Source organism: Prosopis cineraria, unplaced genomic scaffold, assembly GCF_029017545.1.
Source record: "Prosopis cineraria cultivar Desert tree isolate PC_DT_omini unplaced genomic scaffold, ASM2901754v1 PC3, whole genome shotgun sequence".
Taxonomy (NCBI): domain Eukaryota; kingdom Viridiplantae; phylum Streptophyta; class Magnoliopsida; order Fabales; family Fabaceae; genus Prosopis; species Prosopis cineraria.
Genome location: NW_026555334.1, coordinates 35,262,069 through 35,284,913, shown reverse-complemented (window position 1 = coordinate 35,284,913; position 22,845 = coordinate 35,262,069). Strand labels below are relative to the sequence as shown.

The 22,845-nt window shown below is 35.4% G+C and overlaps 3 protein-coding genes and 1 pseudogene across 5 annotated transcripts; 2 read left to right on the top strand and 2 right to left on the bottom strand.

Moving 5' to 3' along the window:
• The first annotated feature begins 327 nt into the window (after positions 1–327).
• LOC129306077 (cytochrome P450 94B3-like) lies at positions 328–2,028 on the top strand. Its single transcript, XM_054946417.1, has one exon. The coding sequence runs from the start codon at positions 412–414 to the stop codon at positions 1,945–1,947; it is 1,536 nt and encodes a 511-aa protein (XP_054802392.1). The 5' UTR covers positions 328–411; the 3' UTR covers positions 1,948–2,028.
• A 401-nt stretch (positions 2,029–2,429) lies between these two features.
• On the bottom strand, positions 2,430–5,334 carry LOC129306076 (SWI/SNF complex component SNF12 homolog). Its single transcript, XM_054946416.1, has 3 exons — positions 5,052–5,334; positions 3,281–4,965; positions 2,430–2,899 (listed from the first exon to the last, which is right to left on the bottom strand). The coding sequence occupies exons 2-3, from the start codon at positions 4,837–4,839 to the stop codon at positions 2,827–2,829; spliced, it is 1,632 nt and encodes a 543-aa protein (XP_054802391.1). The 5' UTR covers positions 4,840–4,965; positions 5,052–5,334; the 3' UTR covers positions 2,430–2,826.
• A 1,495-nt stretch (positions 5,335–6,829) lies between these two features.
• LOC129305557 (60S ribosomal protein L17-2-like) lies at positions 6,830–13,746 on the top strand (annotated as a pseudogene).
• Positions 13,747–14,586: 840 nt separating this feature from the next.
• Positions 14,587–17,271, bottom strand: LOC129306101 (F-box/kelch-repeat protein At3g27150-like). 3 transcript variants are annotated; one of them, XM_054946460.1, is made up of 2 exons: positions 17,146–17,271; positions 14,587–16,155 (listed from the first exon to the last, which is right to left on the bottom strand). In XM_054946460.1, the coding sequence occupies exon 2, from the start codon at positions 16,025–16,027 to the stop codon at positions 14,909–14,911; it is 1,119 nt and encodes a 372-aa protein (XP_054802435.1). In that variant the 5' UTR covers positions 16,028–16,155; positions 17,146–17,271; the 3' UTR covers positions 14,587–14,908. The 3 variants fall into 3 exon arrangements, with proteins under 3 accessions (XP_054802435.1, XP_054802434.1, XP_054802436.1); XM_054946459.1 differs by lacking the exon at positions 17,146–17,271 and adding an exon at positions 16,429–16,977; XM_054946461.1 differs by lacking the exon at positions 17,146–17,271 and adding an exon at positions 16,801–16,977.
• Between the last annotated feature and the right edge of the window lie 5,574 nt (positions 17,272–22,845).

Below are 22,845 nucleotides of genomic sequence, written 5' to 3'. Positions count from 1 at the left end.
TAAAAGAAGCACTTAATTTCCTTCCAGATGGTGTGGGGCAGGCTTCATAGAGTCAAGTCAATTATTTATTTATTTGTTGGCTTATAGAGGAAAAGCTCGGTTCATCTTCATGATATTAAATTTGTACTGCAAAGCATATCTTTGGACAGTGAATGTGAATATATAGCAATTATAAAAAATTTAATATTAAATTTAAATTACATTGAAAATAAGAAAAATTAAAATTATTTGATAATTTTTATAAAATTTTATTTTAATAAAATTAAAATAAAATAATATTTTAAATCTCAACTATTGAAATCATCATCAGTGTCATGAGCACAAAAGTCAGGTCGGAAAAGTTCATTATCTTCATGCCATCGAGGGACTAACACAGTATTCATGGTCAGAATAGAATAATCATTCATAGCCATGCTCCTCCGTTCCCTCCATCCTCTCTCGCTCATTCTCTCCTTATTCCTCTTCATTCTTTTCTCAATAACACTACTTCAGCTCAGGCGACTCCGACTCCGACGAAACAACTCAACCCACCACGGCCCTCCGACCTACCCTCTCATCGGTTGCCTCATCTCCTTCTACGCCAACCGTAAGAGCCTCCTCCATTGGTACACTCACCTCCTCTCTCACTCTCCCACCAACACCATCCTTGTACACCGCTTAGGTGCACCCAGGACCATTATCACTGCTAACCCGCAAAATGTTGAGTACATCCTCAAAACCAACTTCCTTAACTTCCCCAAAGGCAAGCCCTTCACCGACATCCTCGGTGACTTCCTCGGACACGGAATATTCAACGTCGACGGCGAGCTCTGGCGGACCCAACGTAAACTGGCCGCCCACGAGTTCACTGGAAGGTCACTGAGGGAATTTGTGATCCACACACTGGAGGAGGAGGTGGGTCAGAGGCTTCTTCCGGTGATGGAGGCTCTGTGTATAAAACAACAAATGGTGGACTTGCAGGAGCTACTAGCTAGATTCTCGTTGAATGTGATCTGTAAAATCACGTTAGGTGTTGATATTTGTTGCCTGGATCCTTCTGTGCCTGCCTCGCCTCTTGCCAGAGCTTTCGATGAGGCCTCGGAGATATCTGCGCGACGCGGAACGGCGCCTTTGTTCGTGATATGGAAGGTGAAGAGATGGGTCGGGGCTGGATCTGAACGAAGGCTTAAAGAAGCTGTGGGGGAGGTTAGGAGACGTGTGATGGGAATGATTCGAGAGAGGAAGAATATGAGGATGAGAAAAATAATGAACCATGGGCGTGAAGATCTCTTGTCACGCCTTATATGTCAAGGTTACGAGGAGAACATGATTAGAGATATGCTGATAAGTTTCATGATGGCGGGAAGAGACACCACCTCGGCAGCTCTGACATGGTTCTTCTGGTTGCTTTCTCAGCATCCAGAAGTGGAGGAGCAGGTTGTGAGAGAGACCCAAGTTAGAGTAGAAGGGGAATTAGAGTATGAATCATTGAAGAAATTGAAGTTCTTAAAGGCATGTCTGTGTGAGTCAATGAGGCTATACCCACCTGTGCCCTGGGATTCTAAGCATGCCATAGTTGATGATTTGCTTCCAGATGGTACAGTGGTGAAGGCAGGAGATAGGGTGACGTATTTTCCTTATGGGATGGGGAGGATGGAGGCATTGTGGGGGAAGGACAGGTTGGAGTTTAGACCGGACCGGTGGTTCGTTGAAAGAGACAGCGTCCAAAGAACAATGACAAAGGTGTCTCCTTTCAAGTTTCCTATATTTCAGGCTGGTCCCAGAGTGTGTCTTGGGAAGGACATGGCTTTTATACAGATGAAGTATGTGGCGTTTTCAATTCTCCGGAGATTCAGAATCCGGCATATTAGCCCAGACCAGCCTTTATTCGTGCCACTTCTCACGGCACACATGGCCGGTGGCTTTAATGTCTTGATTTGCAAGAGGAAGAAGGAAACTGATAGATGATGACTTTACATGGGCTCAATTCTATTCCTTATTTTGAATAAATTTCCGGATATTAAGTAAAGTCAATGGTTCTTGGTCAAACTAAGTGAAGCTTTCAATGCTTCAAAAAAATTATCCTTGCCAGTTAAAAGTGTAAAAACCTTAAACGAGGCATCTTGCACGCGTTTTTACCCGCTTACTTCTAGTTATTCAACATGCTTCACTGAGCAAATGGCACTTGATCTTCTATAAACTATGGTCAAATTATTGTTTCCACGCCTAGTATTTCACGTACAATGATCTTCGCAAGGCGCAATTTGAGTATATTCAAATAGTGATCGTCCTAACCGTCCGCCGTCAAGACTTCATTATCCTCTGCCTTTGGGGTGTAAGACTACACTACCTGTTTTTGAGTTTTTCTATCAGCAATCTAGCGCATTCGATACCTTGGTAATCTGACTCTGACAGGTCCATGGTTGAGCCGTTGAGACTTGAGACAAAGGAAAAATAAATTTCGTCACATCATCGCGTGCAGTGTATTTTTTCCCTCCGCTAAACAAAGCAGTGAATTACAAAATTCAAGACACTGTACACCCATCCATCATCCGGCCCCTTATAAATTGTCGTTGAATCCAGCGTGAACTTAGCCACAAATGAACACCATCGTGAGCCACAAAGGAGAGACATGTGAGACTGTTGTACTACTTGTCGCCTACTAAACAATTATCAGCACAAGTCTGTCGACTATACAAGTGCTTAAATCAATTACAAAACATGTTTTGCATTATAGTGGAGCAGCATTCTTCGTAAACATGGATACAGAAAGGTACACAGGCTACCCCACAAAAGGGAGAATTGATACAGACAACGAGGCTCATGGACCACTTACTACACCTGGAGTCATGTGCTACCAGGAGCTTCACTTCCTGCAGCTGGTTTGCGATTCAAATAGCGAATAACAGCATCTTCAACCCTGTTCAAGTTGCCAAACAAAGACACCATTCAACCACTAAGCGGCAATGCATTATGAATTCAAACAGAATTGAAGTTCACCATTTTATGATACTGAGGCAGTGAAGCTCAATTTAACCTAGCCCAAGAACTAAAATATATCATCATGCATACCGAGTCATGAGTTGGAAAAAACCCAAAAGAGAAAAAAAAAAAACCATGGTGTTGGATGTTTATACAATACATCCACAACTAAAATGCAGCCCCAGTCATACAGAAGATCACCCCAACACAAGGCAATCAATGGAAGAGCATGCAGAGTAGTGTAATCAAAGGTTAGAAACATAATAAAATTAAAAATCATAAAGGACAAAGTTACATAGGAGATAGCTGCTAAGCTTACCATGGTTGGTTGAAGAAATCTGAACGACGCTCTTTTTCTGCATTGCGACTGGGTTCCCCGGCCACAAGTTTTAGATCCCTGCTTTGAGATTCAATCAAGGCATTTATGAATTCCACAGGAGATTGGCTAAACCCCAAAAAGAATGCCCGTCTCTTACGGTGCTCATGGATTTTTCTTATGATTGCACATATTGATTCATCACAGGCTTCAATCTCTTTGTTCTTCTCCACATTGGCCAATAATGCAGACAACTCCCTTTGAATGGGGAAAGGAACATCAACCATCACATCATAACAAGCACTTCCCGCAGGACAATTTCCAGAGAGCTTGATCCTGTGCTCTAAAAGTATAGGCTGTGGAGAGAATAAATGCTGTGATATCCTCTGTGAAACCATGGTAAACTTCATCTTTTCTTCCCCAAATACTTTCTGAAGAGCTGGGTCACAGAAAAAGAAAGAAGGGTCATTTGGGTTCTGTAATTTCCTGGCCTTCACATAATGCCAGATTGCAGCAACAATTCTCGGGCGGGTATCAACCTCAATACCAAGAACTTCTACCAATGCTGGAGAAAGCTTAAATTTTTCAGGTACATAATTCATTTCCAACCGTATATTCACCGTAAATTCCTTGTTCCCTTTTCTCTTCACTTCAAAACCCTCATGAGGAGCAGGAGACCTAGCATTCTCCCACATAATTATGTGACTATCAGGATAGAGCCTCTGATCCAAAGAAATGGTTACTCTTTTAAAGAAAGATGAGAATTTGGGATAATTGGGGTTAGACCTCTGAACTACTCCTGGCTGATCAGGATCTACACCATCCTCCAGTATTCTCCCTACAATCTTAAGAGTCCACGTAGGAGGCTCAGCATTTGGCTTCTTGGGAATTGGACCTGCTTGATTAGCAAAAGTGTTAAATACATAGATGCGAAGAGTTTTCTGAATACAGGGTGGGGTTTTGAGGGCTTCTTGGATGTCAACCTTCTTCCTAGAAAGTGCAGCATCAACCCGAGATTCAAACTCAAGAAGCTGGGTGTAAAGAGCAGACTCCGGCAAGATAGCGGCCACTTTATCTTGAAGCTGCTTCTCAGGCAGCTTCTGCTTCTTTCTTCGAGCAGCAGGTGTAAGTTCCATGGGTCTTAAAGGCGAGGCAGTGTTAGTCGGGGAAAATCCAATTGGGCGAATTGGGGGTTTTAGAGGGAGACGCTTTGCACTTGAATTTCCAGGTGTTGAAAAGGTGGGGGGTGACACCCCTAAATTCCCAAATGCACCTGACTGGCTCGGATTAAGAGACAAACCTTGAGCTTGCAAGTGAGCCTGGAGCTGAGCATGCGCTGCTTGAGCATGAGCTTGAGACTTAGACTGAGCTTGGGCAATAGCATTAGCATGAGCTTGGGACAGCTGAAACTGGCCTTGAAAACCAGGCGCGAGCTGAGCTTGGGCCTGCGATTGCGAAAACCCAGGGGTTCCAGGAATAGAAGAGGATCCTATTCCCGCATTGCCAAATGATGATGAGGAGGCCCCAAGGCTCTTAGGAGGGTTATTACTGTTCACAGACATCGCTATCTTACTCTAATCAACAAGACAACCAGGTGCCAAAAAGCTCCAGGACCCCTTAAAAAGATTGTAACTTTACCTATAGATATTAACTGGTAAAGCAATGGCATGCGCAACAGATTCAAGCACCTGGATCATAACCTCCACAATCACGAAATTGGCATTTGCCTGCCAAAAATCCAAAATGACTAAATCTGAATCAATTAGGATTTTACCTTTACAGAAAGTCGTGGACAAAGGTCCCGGCGATCTGGCCCCAGAAGATCCAAGAACGACCACTACGGTTAGTCTATTTGCGCCAGCCAACCCTTGGGGGCACTAGCCAGGAAGAGGAAAACCCAATACTTCGGTTGCTCTATACACTTGTGGGTTCCAGATTCGATAGAATGAGCAGAAGGCTCCAATGTATGAGAACTAACAAAAGAAAGGGCGAGGCAGTGGCCGTGTGTCGAAGCTCCGAAACTGAGTCGGCCTTCCGGGAGGTCGATGGTGGCGGTGCCTAGGGTTATGGAATGGCCGAATTGTAGATTAAAGTCGGCCAGTGTTCAATTCAGAGGCTTCTCTCAACGGTGTCGTTTTAATGTACGAATTTTTTTTCAGTGTTTTTCTTTTCTTTATTAGGGAAATGACATTAAAAGCTCTAAAAAGCAAAACTTTTATAAATAAGGCCTAATAGATTTTAAAATTATTTTGAGAGCATTATAGGCCTTAAAAAGCAAGAATTTTATAAATAAGGTCTAATAAATTTTGAAATTATTTTGAAAGCCTAAAAGCCTCATTTGCAATTATGTTTTTTGGTGAAATGATTAATTTGTCCCTTCCATAACCAGCTTCTTCTTCCTTTGTTCGTCATTCTCTCTCTTCCTCTATTCTTCCTCTCTCATCCTTCTCTCTCTTCTTCCTTTAATACTGATACAATAATCAAATTCATTTTCCTCCCCATCATGTTTCTCTATTTCCTTTCTTCTTCTTCCTCCTTCTTCTTTCTCTCTCTCATTTGAAGCTTTTTCATTCAACAGGTATGAGTGGGTGATTCACTTTTATCCAGATGGATATGGAGAAGATGATCAGGTGTTCGTCCGATTACATTCCTCTCACGCCAACCAACTTCTTGAAACAATTCACCATAGTGTAGAAAGAATGGATCAACTACTGCATCTGCCATATCAATTTTATCTAATCATAATGTACGCATTTACATTCGTTTAATGAAAATAAGTTGTTATTTATAGACTTTTTATTATTTCTGATACATATTTTCTTACAATTGATATAAATGTTCTGGTGTAGATGTTGTTTATGAAATTTATGTTGTTATTTATGGAATTTACGTTGTGCAAACTTTACAATTAACTTGTGCAGATATTTATGTGTATCATATCAACAAACCCTGTATTATAAATATATGGACATTGTGTTGTTAACAAATGGATACTTTTATGTTATATACAGACCTTTTGTTTTTCATTAACTTGAGAAACTTTTTATTAAGCCTAGCCAACTGATAAACTAGACATATATAGACTTTCAGTTAAGAATATATGAACCTTCAATTGTGCATCGAGGATATTATGTTGTACATTATTTGCTTACATCTGTATTTTGTCAAGTCTAGCCTACTGATAAAGTAGTAGAATCTTATGAACTTTTAGTTAAGAATAAATGAACCTTATATTGTGCATAGTAAATATTGTTATGCATTGTTTGCCTATTTGTGCATTTTGTTAAGTTAAGCCTACTGATAGAGTAGAATCATATAGACTTTTAGTTGAAAATATATGAACCTTATGTTATGCATAGTGAATATTGTGTTGTGTATTGTTTACTTACTTGTGCATTTTGCCAAGACCAGCTTATTGATAGAGTAAAATCTTATGGATTTTTAGTTGAAAATAAATAAACATTATATTATGCATAATGAACATTGTATCATGCATTATTTGCGTAACTTCAGTATTTTGTTAAGCTTAACATAATGATAAATTGAAATCATATGGACTTTCAGGTGAAAATATATCACAACTTTTTTTTCTTGCAACTGTCTTTAACTAGTCGTCCTCCCGGGCGGCTACGAACAAGAAAGATAGAGTCTTCTAAGATAGGAAGATTTATCATTGTTTAAGATGTGAGAAGGCTGGACACAGTCGTAAAACATGCAAGAATCCTAACTCAGCATGAGAAGTGGTTACATTATACTTCTTTGGTGTACACAAGCAACTATAATTATGTATATGAAAGTATTTTTAAATAATATTTTTTAAGTAAATGGGAATCACAAATATTTTTTGTTTGTATATGTAAAAACAACTATTAGATATTTTAAATATAGGGCTAACTTTTTGTATATATCAGACTTGAAATATTGTATCAAATTTTATATGGGTATTTGTTTTGGTACCTAGGCTATTACCAACATGAAATTATTCATATATGATGTAATTGTCCTTTTTAATATTGAAAATGCATAGACTTTCTGTTGAGCATGCGTGGATATCATCTTGTACATAGTAGATATTGTGTCATGCATGGTCTACCTAACGTCATTTTGTTATAGTCTAAGCTAGTGAAATATTGAAAATGTATGAATTTTTTGTTCACCACACGTGGACATCATATTATACATAGTAAATATTGTGTCGTGCATGGTCTGCCTAGTCATTTTTGCTAAAGCTAAGGCTAGTGAAATACTTGAAATGCATGGACTTTCTATTGAAATGTGTGGACATTGTCTCGTGCATAGTAAATGTTATATCGTGCATGGTCTATTTCATTGTTTTGAAAGTTCACGCAGGTTCTGAATTCAAATCAAACAAAAGGAAAAATCGTACTTTTAGTCTCAAAAAAATTAGCAGTAAGCGCCTTAAGGCCTGCAGAAAAATATCAGATTCATTTAGGCCAAAATTACAATAAAGTTTGTTTTTAAGGCCCTTAATGCCATTTCCCCTTCTTTATTTGTCTTTTTTTTTCAATTTTGTATTTTCTTTTAAGCCATGGGCAAAAAAAGGCTTGGATGTTGAAGTTACCTTTCTGTCAATGCTGACTTCGGTCGTTGGAGTCAGATCATCCTTATTGTCTTCGTCTCGTAGACAGTATACTGATAAAAAATTAACAATTTAAATTGAAAAAATGATAATAAATTTTTTTTAAATTATATAAATAATAATTTAATCTTTCAAAATATTGTAATACCAATAACATTCCTAAAAGCCTCTTTGTCAATAGCTTTTTTAGAAAAAAAAATTATCTTATCTTTATTGATAAATTGTAATTTCTTATTCAATTCTTACAAATTTTTTAAAAAAAAGTTATAATTCTTTAAATAAAAATTTTGAATAAAACTTGTTATTTTGAAAACTTATTTTTCAATAATAAAAATTATATTTGATAAATTATAATTTTTGTTAATTATTACTATTTACAGAACAAAAGTTATTATTCCTTAAATAAAAGTTATAGTTGGATATTGTTTTTCACTAACGAAAATTGTACTTGACAAGTTGTAATTTCTTATTTAATTTTTATGATTTACAAAGTAAAAATTATAATTTTTTAAATAAAAGTTGTAATTGAATCTTGTTATTTTCAATAAGAGTAAAATATTTTTTTTTCAAAAAATGTTATTGACAAAGAGATCCCTAGGGACTTCATTGATAGTAAATTGATATTCAAAAACTGTCATTTTCTCATTTAAATCCTCTAAAAGTAATATAAATAATTTTTGCAAAATTTTTCTTTAAACAAAATTTTATATTTTACAACAAATAATTAACAATAAAAATATTAAAAGTTGAAAATTTTATAGAAATTCATATATTTTAATTTTAAAGAATTTTAATTTAAAAATAAAAGCATAATACCATACTTGACTACATTCAAAACCTTTAATTTTTTTGAAATTTCACTGCAATTTAAGGGTGCTAATTTGATATTAAATTTTTGAAAAAAATAAAAAAATTATCCTTCATTTAAATTAATATCAGGACTGCTCTACTTCACTTCTTAATTGTCCTATTTCACCTAATCATTTACTTCTCAAATCTTATTAATTGCCCTATTTCACTTGTGTATTTTTCTGGAATGAAAATCAAATGAAAGTCTGACAATGAACAAATAAAGTAGGGCAATTAACAATGATTCATAAGTAAATAAATAACATATAGTATAAAAATTAATAAATTATCTTAAGATAATTTAAACACCTAAAATAAAAACAAGCTATGTGATAACATTTTAAAAGTAAATGAATAAGTGAAATAAGACAATTAACAAATGAATTAGAGCAATTTATAGTAGTTCGTAAGTAAATAAACAACATACGTTATAAGAATCAATAAATTATTTTAAAATAATTGAAACACCTAAAATAAAAATAAATTAAGTAGAGTAATTAACACCATTATATGAGTAAATGAAAAGGAAACTAGGGCAATTAACAAATGAAGTAGGAAATTTTTTATATTAATTTAAAAGAGGGGCAATTTTATCGTGTCTCTTAGAAATTTAATATCAAATAAGTACCCCTAAACTACAATAAAATTTTAAAAATTTAAGAGCTTTAAATGTAAATAAATTCAATCAAGGGTCCTTTATTAAAATTCTCTCTAATTTCTTTTTCTAAAAGTTTCTGAATTAGAGATATGTAAGGGGTCAAATAAATCAAGTGATTATACATGCCTTTGATTTTAATTTATAGATTATAGATATCAATATGAACATAAGGTAATATAAATGTATAATACATACTCCATCAGTTAAAAAATATAATGTATTTTTAACTAATATCACCCCTAATAAAATATTACTTGTTTTTAAACTAATGTAATCTTTTTATATTTATATAAGGTGTTTCATTCTAAAATAAATATAAAGTACTTTATTCATTAGGGACTTTTAAAAAAAATATACAAACACCTTAAAATATTAAAATATTTAACATTTTATATTTTATAATATTTATCCCCTGAAAAAATAAATTATATTTTTAAATGAAGGAAACACATGAAATGAAGAAAAAAATTATAAGTAGTTGGTGTCAAATGTTACAATACATTATCATAACGGCTAAGAAAAACACATGGTTTCATTTATTGTGTGAAAAATCATGATCATTCATTTAATCAAACGCTGTCAAGTTTATAACTGAAAAGAAAAAGGTTTCTAATACAATTTTTCAAAAATAAATTATAAACATTAACTTAAATAATGGTAAATTCAAAAATTTTAGTCATGGATGATATATATATATATATATATATATTTCAAATATAATGCTCAATTTATAATTGAGTATTTGTTGTCGTTATTTAAATTAATAATCACAACTTAATTTTTTTAAAAAATTATCAAATCCTAATTATCAATAAATAAATATTTTAAAACTTAAATGTGATTCCATATTATATTAATTGCATTGTGAAGATAGTGAGAAAAAGCTTGTATTACTATTAATTTATTATTTTTTAATGGCCTATAAATATTTTTATATTAGAAGTAATTTTATTCCAGATACAATTATTGTACATAGCGGGTAATCTTATTTAGGGATTCTTACTATTAGACTAATAGAATATAGAATAAATTTTGAATGTTGAAAAATAGAACGTACAAATAAATAAATAAAAAGCCACAGTTTTTGACAAGTGGAAAAAGAAAGGGTAACTGAAACCACATTAAAAAAGTAGCAGCAGAAGAACAAGCACCATTCATGGCTTTGGGCCCATTTCTTTTACTCAAAAACAATTTAAAAACCAAAGCAAGCCAGAGACCAGTTGTTCACAAAACTCGTAACATGCTTGTTTAACAGATAGATATAGATACAGATAGATTTTATTGAAAAAAAAAGAAAAGACATAGATAAATTTTAAAATTTTCAAATATAATAAACTAATATTAATATAAAATTTAAATATTAAATAATTTAAGCTATAAAACAATGTTAATTTGGGCCAGGGCTTGGAAATTACGTAGGGCGGGAAATGAGAAAAGCCCAGTCTAGTTAGCCTCCGCCAAGCCACACTTAAACCCTAGCCGGGCAGCCCATGGTTGACCGCGCGGCGCGTTCTTGTTAAACCCCTATTGCCTCCGGAGTACTGATCGTGTTCAAAACGGCAAACTCTCCGCCCCGCCGTGAACATGGTACCTTCATCTGGCACCCTTATCCCTCTTTCCTTGCATCTTCTCCTTTTGGATTTGTCTGCAGATGTCATTCGCTTGATTCAATTGTGTGTTCCAGGTGAAATAATCGAGAGAGCCAGACAACCCCACCAAGTGTGAGTGTTTTACATTTTTTCTATGCTAACTTTTTTGGTCATTGTTGCTTGATTTTCTTTGGCTATTATCGTGTGCTTATTATAAGGATAACGAAAAGGGCGCACTTTGAGGTTTATGTTGCACACCCGGATTTGATGATCCGGGACTGCACTTGAATTAAACATAATTTGTGGCAATTGTTGATTCTGATCGCATTGTGCCATTGTCCCAGCATGCAAAGCCCGGGGTTCAGATCTCAGAGTTCATTTTAAGGTATGTTTCGATTCAAACGAGATAATGTCATGTATGGACATACTGGACATACAAAATCAATGCATCTAACAACTTAATTCTTCATCTTTTCTATCGTTAATTAAAATTAATAACGTTCAATCCGTGCTAGCTTCATATGCCCGTCTTATTGGCTTACGATGCCACATTCTTCATGATCTTCCCCCATCTGATTTATTTTCAATTTTGAAAGATGATAAACATGGCAACGCTTGCTGAGGCTTTGTTACATCTGATGCAAATTGGTTTCCTTAATTCATTTTGCTACAAAAAAAAATGTCTGATCAATTTTATTTCTTCACGTTTTCATCTTTACATTGGACGATAGCAAGCAAAAAAAAAAAAAAAAGTCTGATGTAGGCTTTAGTTGTGATCCAAGTAGGTCTCTTTAGAATGCATCGATGCACCATAAACCTCTCCTTTAAGTAGGGAAGATAAAATGACAGTAAATTATGAAATCTTTTTATTGCTCATGGAAAACAGAAAATGTTGATTCATGATGCCAAGTCATGTTATATGATAGACATATTTCTGGCATTGTCAAGTCCCCTGCTATGTTGTTAGCAAACCGTAGGCAGAATAAAGCTAAAAATGTAAAATTTCTGGCGTTTGCAACTAAAGTGAAAAATGTGTGCTGAATTCTGGGATGCATCCATACATTTGTGGCTGTGAGTTTTCACTTTATCATCTAGGTGTCATTAAAGCCTTTCTGTTCTGTACGGAAGTAAGCATTCCCTTTATTTCAAGGGAATCATGGATGCTATGACTGAGTATGCGCTTTTGATCTGGGCAAGCCTTGTAATGCTCTGACCCGAAATATCATGTGTAGAATACAAGGGAAACAGCCTTCGCAATCAGGAAGTTACCCTTGGGAAAGGCTAAAAGGTATCTGGAAGATGTTATTGCTCACAAACAAGCAATTCCCTTTCGACGGTATTGTGGTGGAGTAGGCCGCACTGCTCAAGCCAAAAACCGTCATTCCAATGGTCAAGGACGCTGGCCTGTCAAATCCGCCAAGTTCATCCTTGATCTGTTGAAAAATGCTGAAAGTAATGCGGAAGTAAGTTACATTCCTTGGTGGATTTTGGCATACAGATCGCATATTGAAATATTTTCTCTTTATAACTGTTACTGAGTACCTGATCCAACGTGCAGGTGAAAGGTCTCGATGTAGATGCACTGCACATTTCTCACATTCAAGTAAATCAAGCGCAGAAGCAGAGACGCCGTACCTACCGTGCTCATGGGAGAATTAACCGTGAGTTTTCTACTTTTCTTGCTTTTATTTATCTTTTTAAGGGGAAAAGAAAGTAGACGACGAGTGTGTAGGGGCTAGCGCATTAGTTTAACTGTTTGATATGTTTTCTTCCGTTCCTTGTGCAGCATACATGTCATCACCCTGCCACATTGAGCTGATTTTGTCTGAAAAGGAGGAGCCAGTCAAAAAGGAGGTATTCATTTATTTCCTTCGAAGTTGTATTTTGAATTAGAATTAGATTAGATAGATAGATGTTATAAAGTAAAGGTCACGATTAATTTAACGTGACCCCAAGAGGTTAATTTCGGCGCATAGATGATGTGAAGGCCATTTAATTTTTAAATGCTTGAAACTGAGTTTCTGAATGGACACTTGGCCATCGGAACGGAAACACTTACAGAGGTGCTCGTGGTTTAGCTTCTTCTGTCTGTTTTTGGCCATATGCCAATGACACACGACACACTTCACTTAGTAGCAATCTTGCTGATTGCGTGGCGTGTACTCGTATGGGTAGAGCTGAGCTGAATCATCTCATTGACTCGGTGCTTGAATTTTTAATGTGGCCTCCTTGTTTTTAAGTGTTAATTTGCTGATGAAATTGTTGTAAATCTCTGATTATTGCTTTGTATGAAATTTGGTAGTCTATATTTGCTATATTCATATTTTGTTGATAGTAAGTAGTGGCTTTCCGTGGTCTGAGCTTTTGGTTGTTTACTTCCATTTGGCTGTTGAGTTGTGTTTATGTATATCGAGTCGAGTTATATGCTATGGCTGATGTTTATTTATTTTATTTTATTTTTTGGTGTTTTTGGGAATTGAAATAGCTGAACTTGATATGTTTGACTGATGGATTTATCCATGACGCAGCCTGAGACACAGCTGGCTCCCAGGACCAAGAGCTCGTAGGCTTGTGCACTCTGGCGTTCGTTGTTGAGATTGTTGGGATCCGTAGCTTCAGAATTATTGCGTTTTTTGCTTCCTTTAGTTTTTATCTGCTCATTGGGGCTTGTACTCCAACACCTGGCATCCACAATTTCAAATTGGCAACTCTCTATGATCCAATTTTGTTACGTTGTTAACTTTCATAGAATATATATATATATATATATCAATTCGGAGGACCTGGTTTCTGGACAGATACTGCTTCCTGTCTGTCTGGTGCTGAGCGCTTTTAGCAAATCGAGTCACTGTTGAAAGTTGAAACCCTTATAAGTCACGACAAAGGGCTATTCCTCTGGTCTTTTTTATTAATAATCACTTAATTATTAATAGTTTTTTTTTGTAAATTAAGGAAATTGATTAAAATTAGTTATTTCTTGTGGAATTTTAAAATAATCTTTGAAGTTTTTAGTTAAATGAGTGTGTTCAATTAGTTATAAAGTTTTATAATTTGGTATGGATATTAGATAGAAAAAACTGATGTTTAAGACAGTATCTTGTACTAAACAAGCACACAAGTGGTCCTTATAAGTAGAGGTGGGAGTAACATCCTTGTCCAAAAGTGCTAGTCTCTGTATATATCAAGTCAACTACTAGTTATCTTAATGACAGCATTACTTCCTTTGTTTGAATCTAGTGTTAATATACTTGTGGCCATGTATGGGTATGTATTTTCCTTTATTTTGAGGAAAGATTATATCAGAGTAATATATATATATATATATATATATGGGGTTAACAGCAGCCAAGTTCAAATTCGCGCACAGTCAGGGTTCTTTCATCAAAATGCCTTGGACGAGTCATCATATGGAGTCCTTTAACTTGCTCTAATGGTGAACTGGCCCAAAAAGATGCTACCTCAACATCTTTCAATCTGTCTTTGAGTAATCTAGTATTTCAAGCATAAATTTGTTCAAACCAGATATTCGCGTACGGCATTGCTCGTGATTTGAACATTTTAAGCATTGTCTTCAAGTCCAGGGAGGGAACCACCCTAACAAAAGATATGAAGATAGCAATTTTAAGACCATTGACAGGTTTTTTTCCTCCAAATTCCACCAATGGATACTATGTCAGTTTCACTGTTTTGCAGAGTCGACGATAAAAGGAAGCATCCTTAACATTTCAAGTTTTCAACCAAAACAAAAAACAAAAACAAAACAAAACAAAAGAAAATAAAAGATCCTTAACACGGAGTCTTTCTTGTCCAGGTAGTTTCAGAAAGCGACACCTCCCTAGAGAGATGCAAGGAGCAGAAGGCTCTGATGTAAAGACGACGCGGGATGAACCTGTGAAAGAGAGACTGACTCTGCTTATTACATAACAAATCAAACTTCAAGCTACCATGACAGCACAATTACGAATAAAGGGGTTAAGCTTGGTGCCGCCGCCATACTTGATCTTCCTCCACTCAAGTTCCTCCATAGCTGGATCAGGGCAGCAAGTGTATATAGTCAGGGCTCGCTCGGAAGAAGACACAGAGGTTGCACCAATCACAAGCAGCTCGTTACCCAGAGACTTGAACGCCACGCCCCATCCTTTCTGTGCATCAGCTCTCACCGGAACTGGTCCCAGCTTCTTCCACGAGTTGCATTCCTTCTCGTACACCTTGAGCACATTGGAACAAGCATCCAGCGAGTAAAGCTCGTTATTGGCAACAGCAATAAGAGGTGGAGACTGTGAAATCGACAGAGGAATATCTTTCAGCATGTTCGGAATCAGCGTCCATTTTCTTGTCTCCTGATCAAAGAACTCTCCACACTTGAGCTCCTTGTGTTTCTCATCCAGTCCTCCAATCACATAGAACCTGTTGTCCATGCAACAACCAGAGCAGAGTTTCCTCCTTCGGATCATATTAGGGAGGCGTTCCCAGGACTTGGTCTCTGCATTGTATTTCTCTGCAGAATTCAGGACTGTCTTACAGGTCTCTGTTTCAAGACCGCCTGCTATGAAAGCAAAGTTGCCACAGGTGGCCGAGGCAAAAAGACACCTTGGGGTGATCATGAAAGGACCCTTGAACCACTGGTTTGCTGCTAACTCGTATCGCCAGACAACAGCTCCGTCGATTTCCTTCCCAGAAACGAAAAGATGGGTCCCTGCAGAAAATGACTCTTTGTCTCCGTACTCGAAATTGTAATCTGATGGAATGACAGGGAGCTTCCTGCGGGACTCGAAATTCTTGTCAAAGGTCCACCAGTTGGTGTCTCCACTCGCCAGCATGAACACCGATGGCTCTTTGAATCCTATCCGTTTCCTCATCTTGAAGATTTCACCACCTTTAATCAGACTCAAGAACCTCTTGCTTAGACAGCACAATTTCCAGTACTCTGCTCTTGGAAATCTGGCAAAGACCACGTTTTCTAGCTCGTCGCTAAGGCTCGGAACGTTGTCATAATCTGCATCCTGAGGCAATTCATCACTGGAACCCTTGCCATTGTTCTCAGGAACCTTCATTTTCTTTGATGGGAGACTGTGGGAACTCACCAAAACGCTGCTATCAGTAATTCAGTACTTCGGACAGGTACTGCTATTGTATTGCACTATTTCCACTTAACAAACCTTTTCACCTTCTAGCTTTGTGCCTGTAAATAGGGGAAGGGGAAAAAAAAAAGAAGTCAAGGGATAAGCATCAATCATACTAGCTTGCACTTAGAGAATACAACTGACTGATGTGGTAGACTGGAACATGAAAATAAAAACGAAAACCAAACCCATCAGAGTTTGAGCAGTGCTATTCCACACAATTAGAAGTTGAGGAGGACGGAAATTGAGTTTCCCCATGATATTAGACATTAAATGTTGTATAATCAAATTCAAAAAATAAAAATAAAAAAGAAAAAGTTGTGAATATTAACCTCGAGAACAAATACAAACAGTAGAATTTAGAACGTTATCTTCTACTGGACCTAGTTTCGGCTATCGAGATGGCTGGAACTGAATCTCAACTATCATAATTCCAAACAGATGGTTCCCCAGAAGAACATGCACCGGAAAAAGCAACAAACTTTACATGCTGGGCGGATTACCCTTCAGTGATTAATAACACAATCGGGCACACTCACGGAAGAAACAGAAGAGTCTAGAGACTATAAATTTGATTCAAAGGGGAAGAGAAGATGGTGAAGCTTTGATACATGCTCTCTCAGAATCTCAGAGCCAGAAGAATCAATCAACAATCAGTGGAGAGAAATAAAAGAGCACGTTACAGAATCATCATCAACTCTTACAAAAAGGAGCCGTTTGGCGAGGGTGCTCCTCTCTCCCTCTGCTCCTCGCAGCAGAGACATGCGAACCTTAGGCTACAAGGAGAGAGAGAGAGTAAAGGAGAAGAACAAGAGGAGCCAGGGGAAAAAAAAAAAAAATGCTATGAGGCCATTGAAGCACAGAAAAGAGAGAGAGAGAGAGGGTACATGAATACACCCACTATTTGCTGGAAAATGGTGCTTTGTTTAGTATGTGGATGGTTTTGTCCTTCGGAATTAAAATAGAGAGAGAGAGAGAGAGAGTGAGGAATTATTTAAGTGAGGATCATGATCAACCACACCACCACAAGCATTATTTTCTTTAATTACCCCTTTCAGAAAAAGGCAGCAAGAGGTTTGCAGTTTAGAGAACCGTGTTTTGCAGTGGCTGAGCTTCCCATGTTGCTTCAGAAGTCCGATGTGCGAAAAGAAAGAAAGAAATGGGGGCAATCGAACTCCCTGTTCCTTTGCTTTCTCTTTCTTCATTTATTTATACTAATTGCTCACTTACTCCCTCGTTTCAACAGTCAAATTCAATTTTAATTTGACATGCCACATCATGTAAATTCAGTGCCCCGTTTACCAATTAAGGAGCTAGTGTTATGCTTATCACTCCACCGTCTCACCATTTTTTGCCCTTCATTTTCCTTCCGTTTGCCATTTGATCAACTAATTAAGGAACCCATCAGCCAGTAGTCTAAACAAGAAAATTGAATTGAATTACATTTAATACTGTCCTACGGCAGAAAAATCAGAAACTGAATCCAAAACTAAAGTTACAATAGTAGGATTTTTAAAAGACTCTTTAACACAGCTGTCCGATAACTTATCATGTTTACCATTCCTTTTCTTAAATTCACTTGAAACACACTGCTAATATTGTGTCAAGAATTTTGAATACTAACCAAAAACATGAAAAAGTAAACAGAGAATGGCAGAGCAGAACTATGATAGATCAAGGCATTAACAAGTGAAGTCCCTTAAGCCAAGACTTAAACAGACCATTCACAATGTATTTCAGAAAATAAGAAAAGACTCAATAAAGTATATTGATTTATATATTATCTATCATCAAATCATGTAAATTGTCTAGGTTTCAGAACAATATCATTTTATTTAATGACTTAGTTAAGTTCAACAATAGACTGTGAATTAAAATGAATAACTAAAATCTTATTGGCACAATTAAAATAAAAGTAGATAGACCTGATGAAAGGATTACTCTTTTGTTCTTATTTATAAGTCAACTTTTAATTTTAATAGGTTTCACCAAAATTAAGAAAAACCTTAAAACTCATTAACCTTGTTTAAAAATTTAATAAATTCTCAACTTTATCCTTATTAAATATATATACTTTAACAATATATTTTTTCTATCCAACATTTGATGAAAGTTAAAAAAAAAATTTATAATAAAAATTTATTGATATGACTTATAAGTAAGATTAAAAAAACTTTTTTTTTTATCTTATAAATAAAATCGAGTAAGTTGTTGAGGTGACACAAGGAACCTAAAAGGTAAAGGATTCTTCAATCACATTCTCAAGATTATGCACTTGAATGGGGAAGGGCCACAATAGCCGTGCTTGCTGACGAAGTTTTTGGAATCTCAAAAAACCTTGTCATGGACCACTAGTCTCGTTTTATAGTGGCATCTTCCCCATATATATATATATATATATGTATGTATATATTTATTTGTATGTATATTTAAAACAAAAAACAAAAAAATTGTGCTCCTATTCATTTCATTGTTAAATTAACACTTAAACTTTTAGCAGAAGGAATTTAATCTTCAAGGGGAAAAATATGCCATATCACAATTAGTGGACCCAGATAGTGTATTCTTTGTTCTTTTCTTTTGGAAATGGAGTCACCAGATAGATACCCTTGCTCATTACAATCACTGGTTTATTATAATATCAGTATAGTGTAATTGCTTTTTCACAGTGTAGCAGCAGAAACACAGCCATCAAACGGCAAACAAACAATTCATTAATTAATGCAGACGAATATGAATTTGGATCGTGGTGAAATGTTAACACACAAGGGTATAATACCCTCCTTTCTAAAGGAATAACCTATATATCTTATTTTTTGTTCTGGAGGCTTTTAATGTTTATGCTTCGGTGTCTTGACGAAGATCTGTCGTGGAATGCACAAGCTTTCTTTTATTAAAGCTGCTTCATTGTAATTCTAACCCCTCTTTCTCTTAACTCTAAAAACACTACATATATTTTCACTTTGTGCCCCAATGGCATACTTACACACTGAACATTTAAATAAATATACATGTAAAGCAGAAAGGGATGTAAGCGGCTTTACCTTTTTCAGATGCAGTTGCCATATTTATTCCAATCCCTTTTGTTTATGCAAATAAATGCATTAATTAATATATATTCAGAAAGACGTTGAAAAAGATTTAAACATCACTCCCTCTTCGCGTATAAATTCACGAATGATGTAATTTTCCAGTTACAAGTCCAAAACAATTCTTGAGAAAAGAAAACATAAGGGAGAACAAGTAATTTAATCAATTAACTGGCTCAGTCCTATATTTATGTTATATTATGTCATATATATATATATATATATTCAGTCCTTTCTAATCAAGATTAATAATTCATTATAGGTTTAATTAATTTAATGACCACGAATTGGAAAGAAAGATGCCATGTCTTAACCCTACTAAGTGGGAGTCGATTGTCATGATTAAAAAGGTAATCTTTTTATAATATTCTTCAGTTTACCCTAAGCAATTTCTTTAAATCTCTAGGTTTACATGTCGTGATCCCACAGAAACAGTTTGGTGGATTTTACTTTTCATTTTAATCAATAACCACATAGGGTTGGCACTTGTTCTACCTTGGAAAGCACTTTGATCCTCGAAGGAGTTGGGTGCACTATATATAAAGGTTAACCAGTTTATAGCCCACAGAAATTCAAAAGGAATAAGCTACGTATGTGTTGCACTGTATAATATATATATATATATATCAACTTTCCTTACCCATTCTTTTTCAAGCATACTATTGCTTTTGAGGATGATTCATTAGACTATATCTTTTGGAGATCACTGATCTAAATCGTCACCTTTTGGTCTGCAATATATGCACACCTTCGTGTGTTTCAGAAGATTAATTTTTTATATATTCGCTTCACGAATGGGGCTGGTACAGAGTCGTGATAAGACTTGTACAAGTTAATAGCACGTTTCTTCTTGCAGTGAATCCCATATGATATCTTTAATTCGTGAAGATAAAGGAGAGATGAGAATAGGTTAGATTCAACTGTGCTTCCTAGGATATATCGTCACTTACACATTTTTGTTTTCCCTGTGATTGTTGAGGAATAATATAACCCCAGGTCGTATGTACTGTGTGCAGGTGGAAACTTTTGATGGGGTTCATGTGTCGGTGGAATTAGTGTAGGTATAGAGTGTGATGGGGATGGAGAATAATATGTATATTCTGATGAGTTGTTATTTTATATATCTGTGTTCTTTTCCTTTCTTATAATGCTTTCTGATAAAAACAAGTGCTATGTTTTGGTACCGTTTAACATTGATTATTATTAATAATTATATAAGCATAGTAAAATCAACTTAGTCTAGAGTCCCATTTGATAGTATGTGTAAAGGGTAGTGTTTAAAGTTTTATTTGGCTTGGTTGTGGGTATAAATAAAATTGGACCAAACCAATCAATTCAACAAAACCAATCTACTATTGGGATTTTAACACCCTAAAGCATATGAGCAAACCGTTTATAAGTGTGATCCGAAATTGTTTGAATTCTCTTCAACAACATGTTTGGTCTTGTAAGAGAGGGGGAAAAGAGGTAATCAATTCCCTCGTGTCTCTATTTTGTCCTATAAGATCATATAGCTCGTAGGGAATAATTGGGGTTCATTCAAGGCCTCCATAAGCCATCCATAATCTTTTATGGATAGAATTTTTCTTAAAGATATCTCCAAAACATAATTTTTAAAATTGAACGAAATCAAATGGTTTGATTAAAAGAAATGAATGTGTGCTTAACTAATCCAACATATGTGAGAAAATTGAAGGAGTAAAGAAGTGATGAGATATACAGAGAATAAGTACAATCTTGATGTTGGTGATATAACGAGTCCTACTAATCTAGTTAATGCATGAAAGAAGCAAGAAATTGATGAAAAAATCCTTGAGATTTAGGAATTGAAGGGCATTCAAGTCCCCATGCAATTATACTTATAATCATCTTTGGAGGACACTTTTTTCTATGAATATCTTCGAAAAATAATTTTTAAAATCAAACCAAATCAATCAATTTTATTAAAAAAAAAAGAGGAATTGTTGCTTGGTCTAGTAACAAAGAGATGGATCAAAATCAAAAGAATAAAGAATTGATAAGATCTATTAATAATCTATTAAAATAAGTGATGATTTGATGGATTATGTCGATCTACTTAATGCATGAAAGAAATGGAAAATGGATGGAACGAACTTCAAAATTTAGGAATTGAAGCACATTCAAGCCCCTTGAGCCATCCATAATTGTTTATGAAGGACACAATTCCAAAGATTTCTCTAAGAACATAATTTTTAAGATCAGACCAAATCAATTGGTTTGATTAGAAAATGATGAATCAGTGTTTGATCTAGTAAGGAAGAGATGGATCGAAAACAAAAGAGTAAATATTTGATCAGATCTATTAATAATTAGTTAAAACAAGCAGTGTTTTAATGGATTGTGCCGATCTACTTAATGCATGAAAGTAATGGAAAATGGATGGAATGAACTTAAAAATTTAGGAATTGGAACACATTCAAGCCCCTTAAGCCATCCATAATCATTTATAAAGGACAAGATTCCCAAGGATTTCTCTAAAAACATAATTTTCAAGATCAGACCAGACCAATTGGTTTGACTAAAAAATGATGAATCGGTACTTGATCTAGTAAGGAAGAGATGGATCAAAAACAAAAGAGTAAAGATTTGATTAGATCTATTAATAATTGGTTAAAAGAAATAGTGATCTGATGGATTATGCCGATCTACTTAATGCATGAAAGAAATAGAAAATGGATGGAACAAACTTCAGCATTTAGGAGTTGGAGTGCATTCAAGCCCCCTTAAGCCTTCCATGATCATTTGTGGAGGGCACAATTTCTAGGAATTTTTTCAAAAACATAACTTTTAAGATCAGACTAAAAATATTTGTTGGATTAAAAAATAATGAATTGATGCTTGATCTAGTAATGAAAAGATAGATTGAAATTAAAGGAATAAAGAATTGATTAGATCTATCGAAAAATCAATAAAATCTAAAAATAAGTGATTCGATGGGTTTAGCTTAATTACTCAATACATGAAAGAAAAAGAAAATGGATGAAACGAACCTTTAGATTTAGGAAAAGGGTGATTTGTTTCCTACGATCGAATGCTTGTCTTTCCTTCGCCTACCGCCACCAAGAAGACGAGCAAGAGAGAAATTAGAAGTCTATCAAGAGAGTGGCTTTGTGATATGGAGGGTAGAATGGAGAGATGGTTTTATAAGGAGAGGGGAGTAGAAAGGATATTAATGCCATTGATACTGCTAATTAATTCATTTAATTTATAATGCTAATAAATGTATCAGACAATGCATTAATAAAGAGAGGATTTAATATATTTTAGGGTTAAGGGGCAAAAATGTGCCGAAAGTTTTCTAAAAGGAGCAACAAGTACCCTTGCCTTTTAATTTGAGCAATGGCATTCTAGAACTTTTAAAAAGGATGCAATGTTGTCCTATTTTTAAATATAGAAATGTTGACTGTTAAAAATGAAGTTTGACTAAGGTATTTTTTTTGACTTTCCTTCCTTCTTCTTCTTCTTGACTACTAGACAGAAAGAGCAAGAACCCTAAGATAGAGATGGTGAGTTCGTGATGTAGAGCGTTGAAACCAAGGTGCTTAAAGGAAAGTTATGAACTCACCATCTCTATCTTAGGGTTCTCACTATCTGTCTGGTAGTCAAGAAGAAGAAGAAGGGAGGAAAGTCAAAAATACC

What these genes read in the sequence shown, in the direction of transcription:
- LOC129306077 (XM_054946417.1), top strand. Translation starts at nt 412, where the DNA reads ATGCTCCTCCGTTCCCTCCATCCTCTCTCGCTCATTCTCTCCTTATTC.
- LOC129306101 (XM_054946460.1), bottom strand. Translation starts at nt 16,027, where the DNA reads ATGAAGGTTCCTGAGAACAATGGCAAGGGTTCCAGTGATGAATTGCCT.
- LOC129306076 (XM_054946416.1), bottom strand. Translation starts at nt 4,839, where the DNA reads ATGTCTGTGAACAGTAATAACCCTCCTAAGAGCCTTGGGGCCTCCTCA. An exon ending in GATTTCTTCAACCAACCATG is followed by an intron (nt 2,900 to 3,280) that starts GTAAGCTTAGCA and finishes CAACTTGAACAG; the next exon opens with GGTTGAAGATGCTGTTATTC.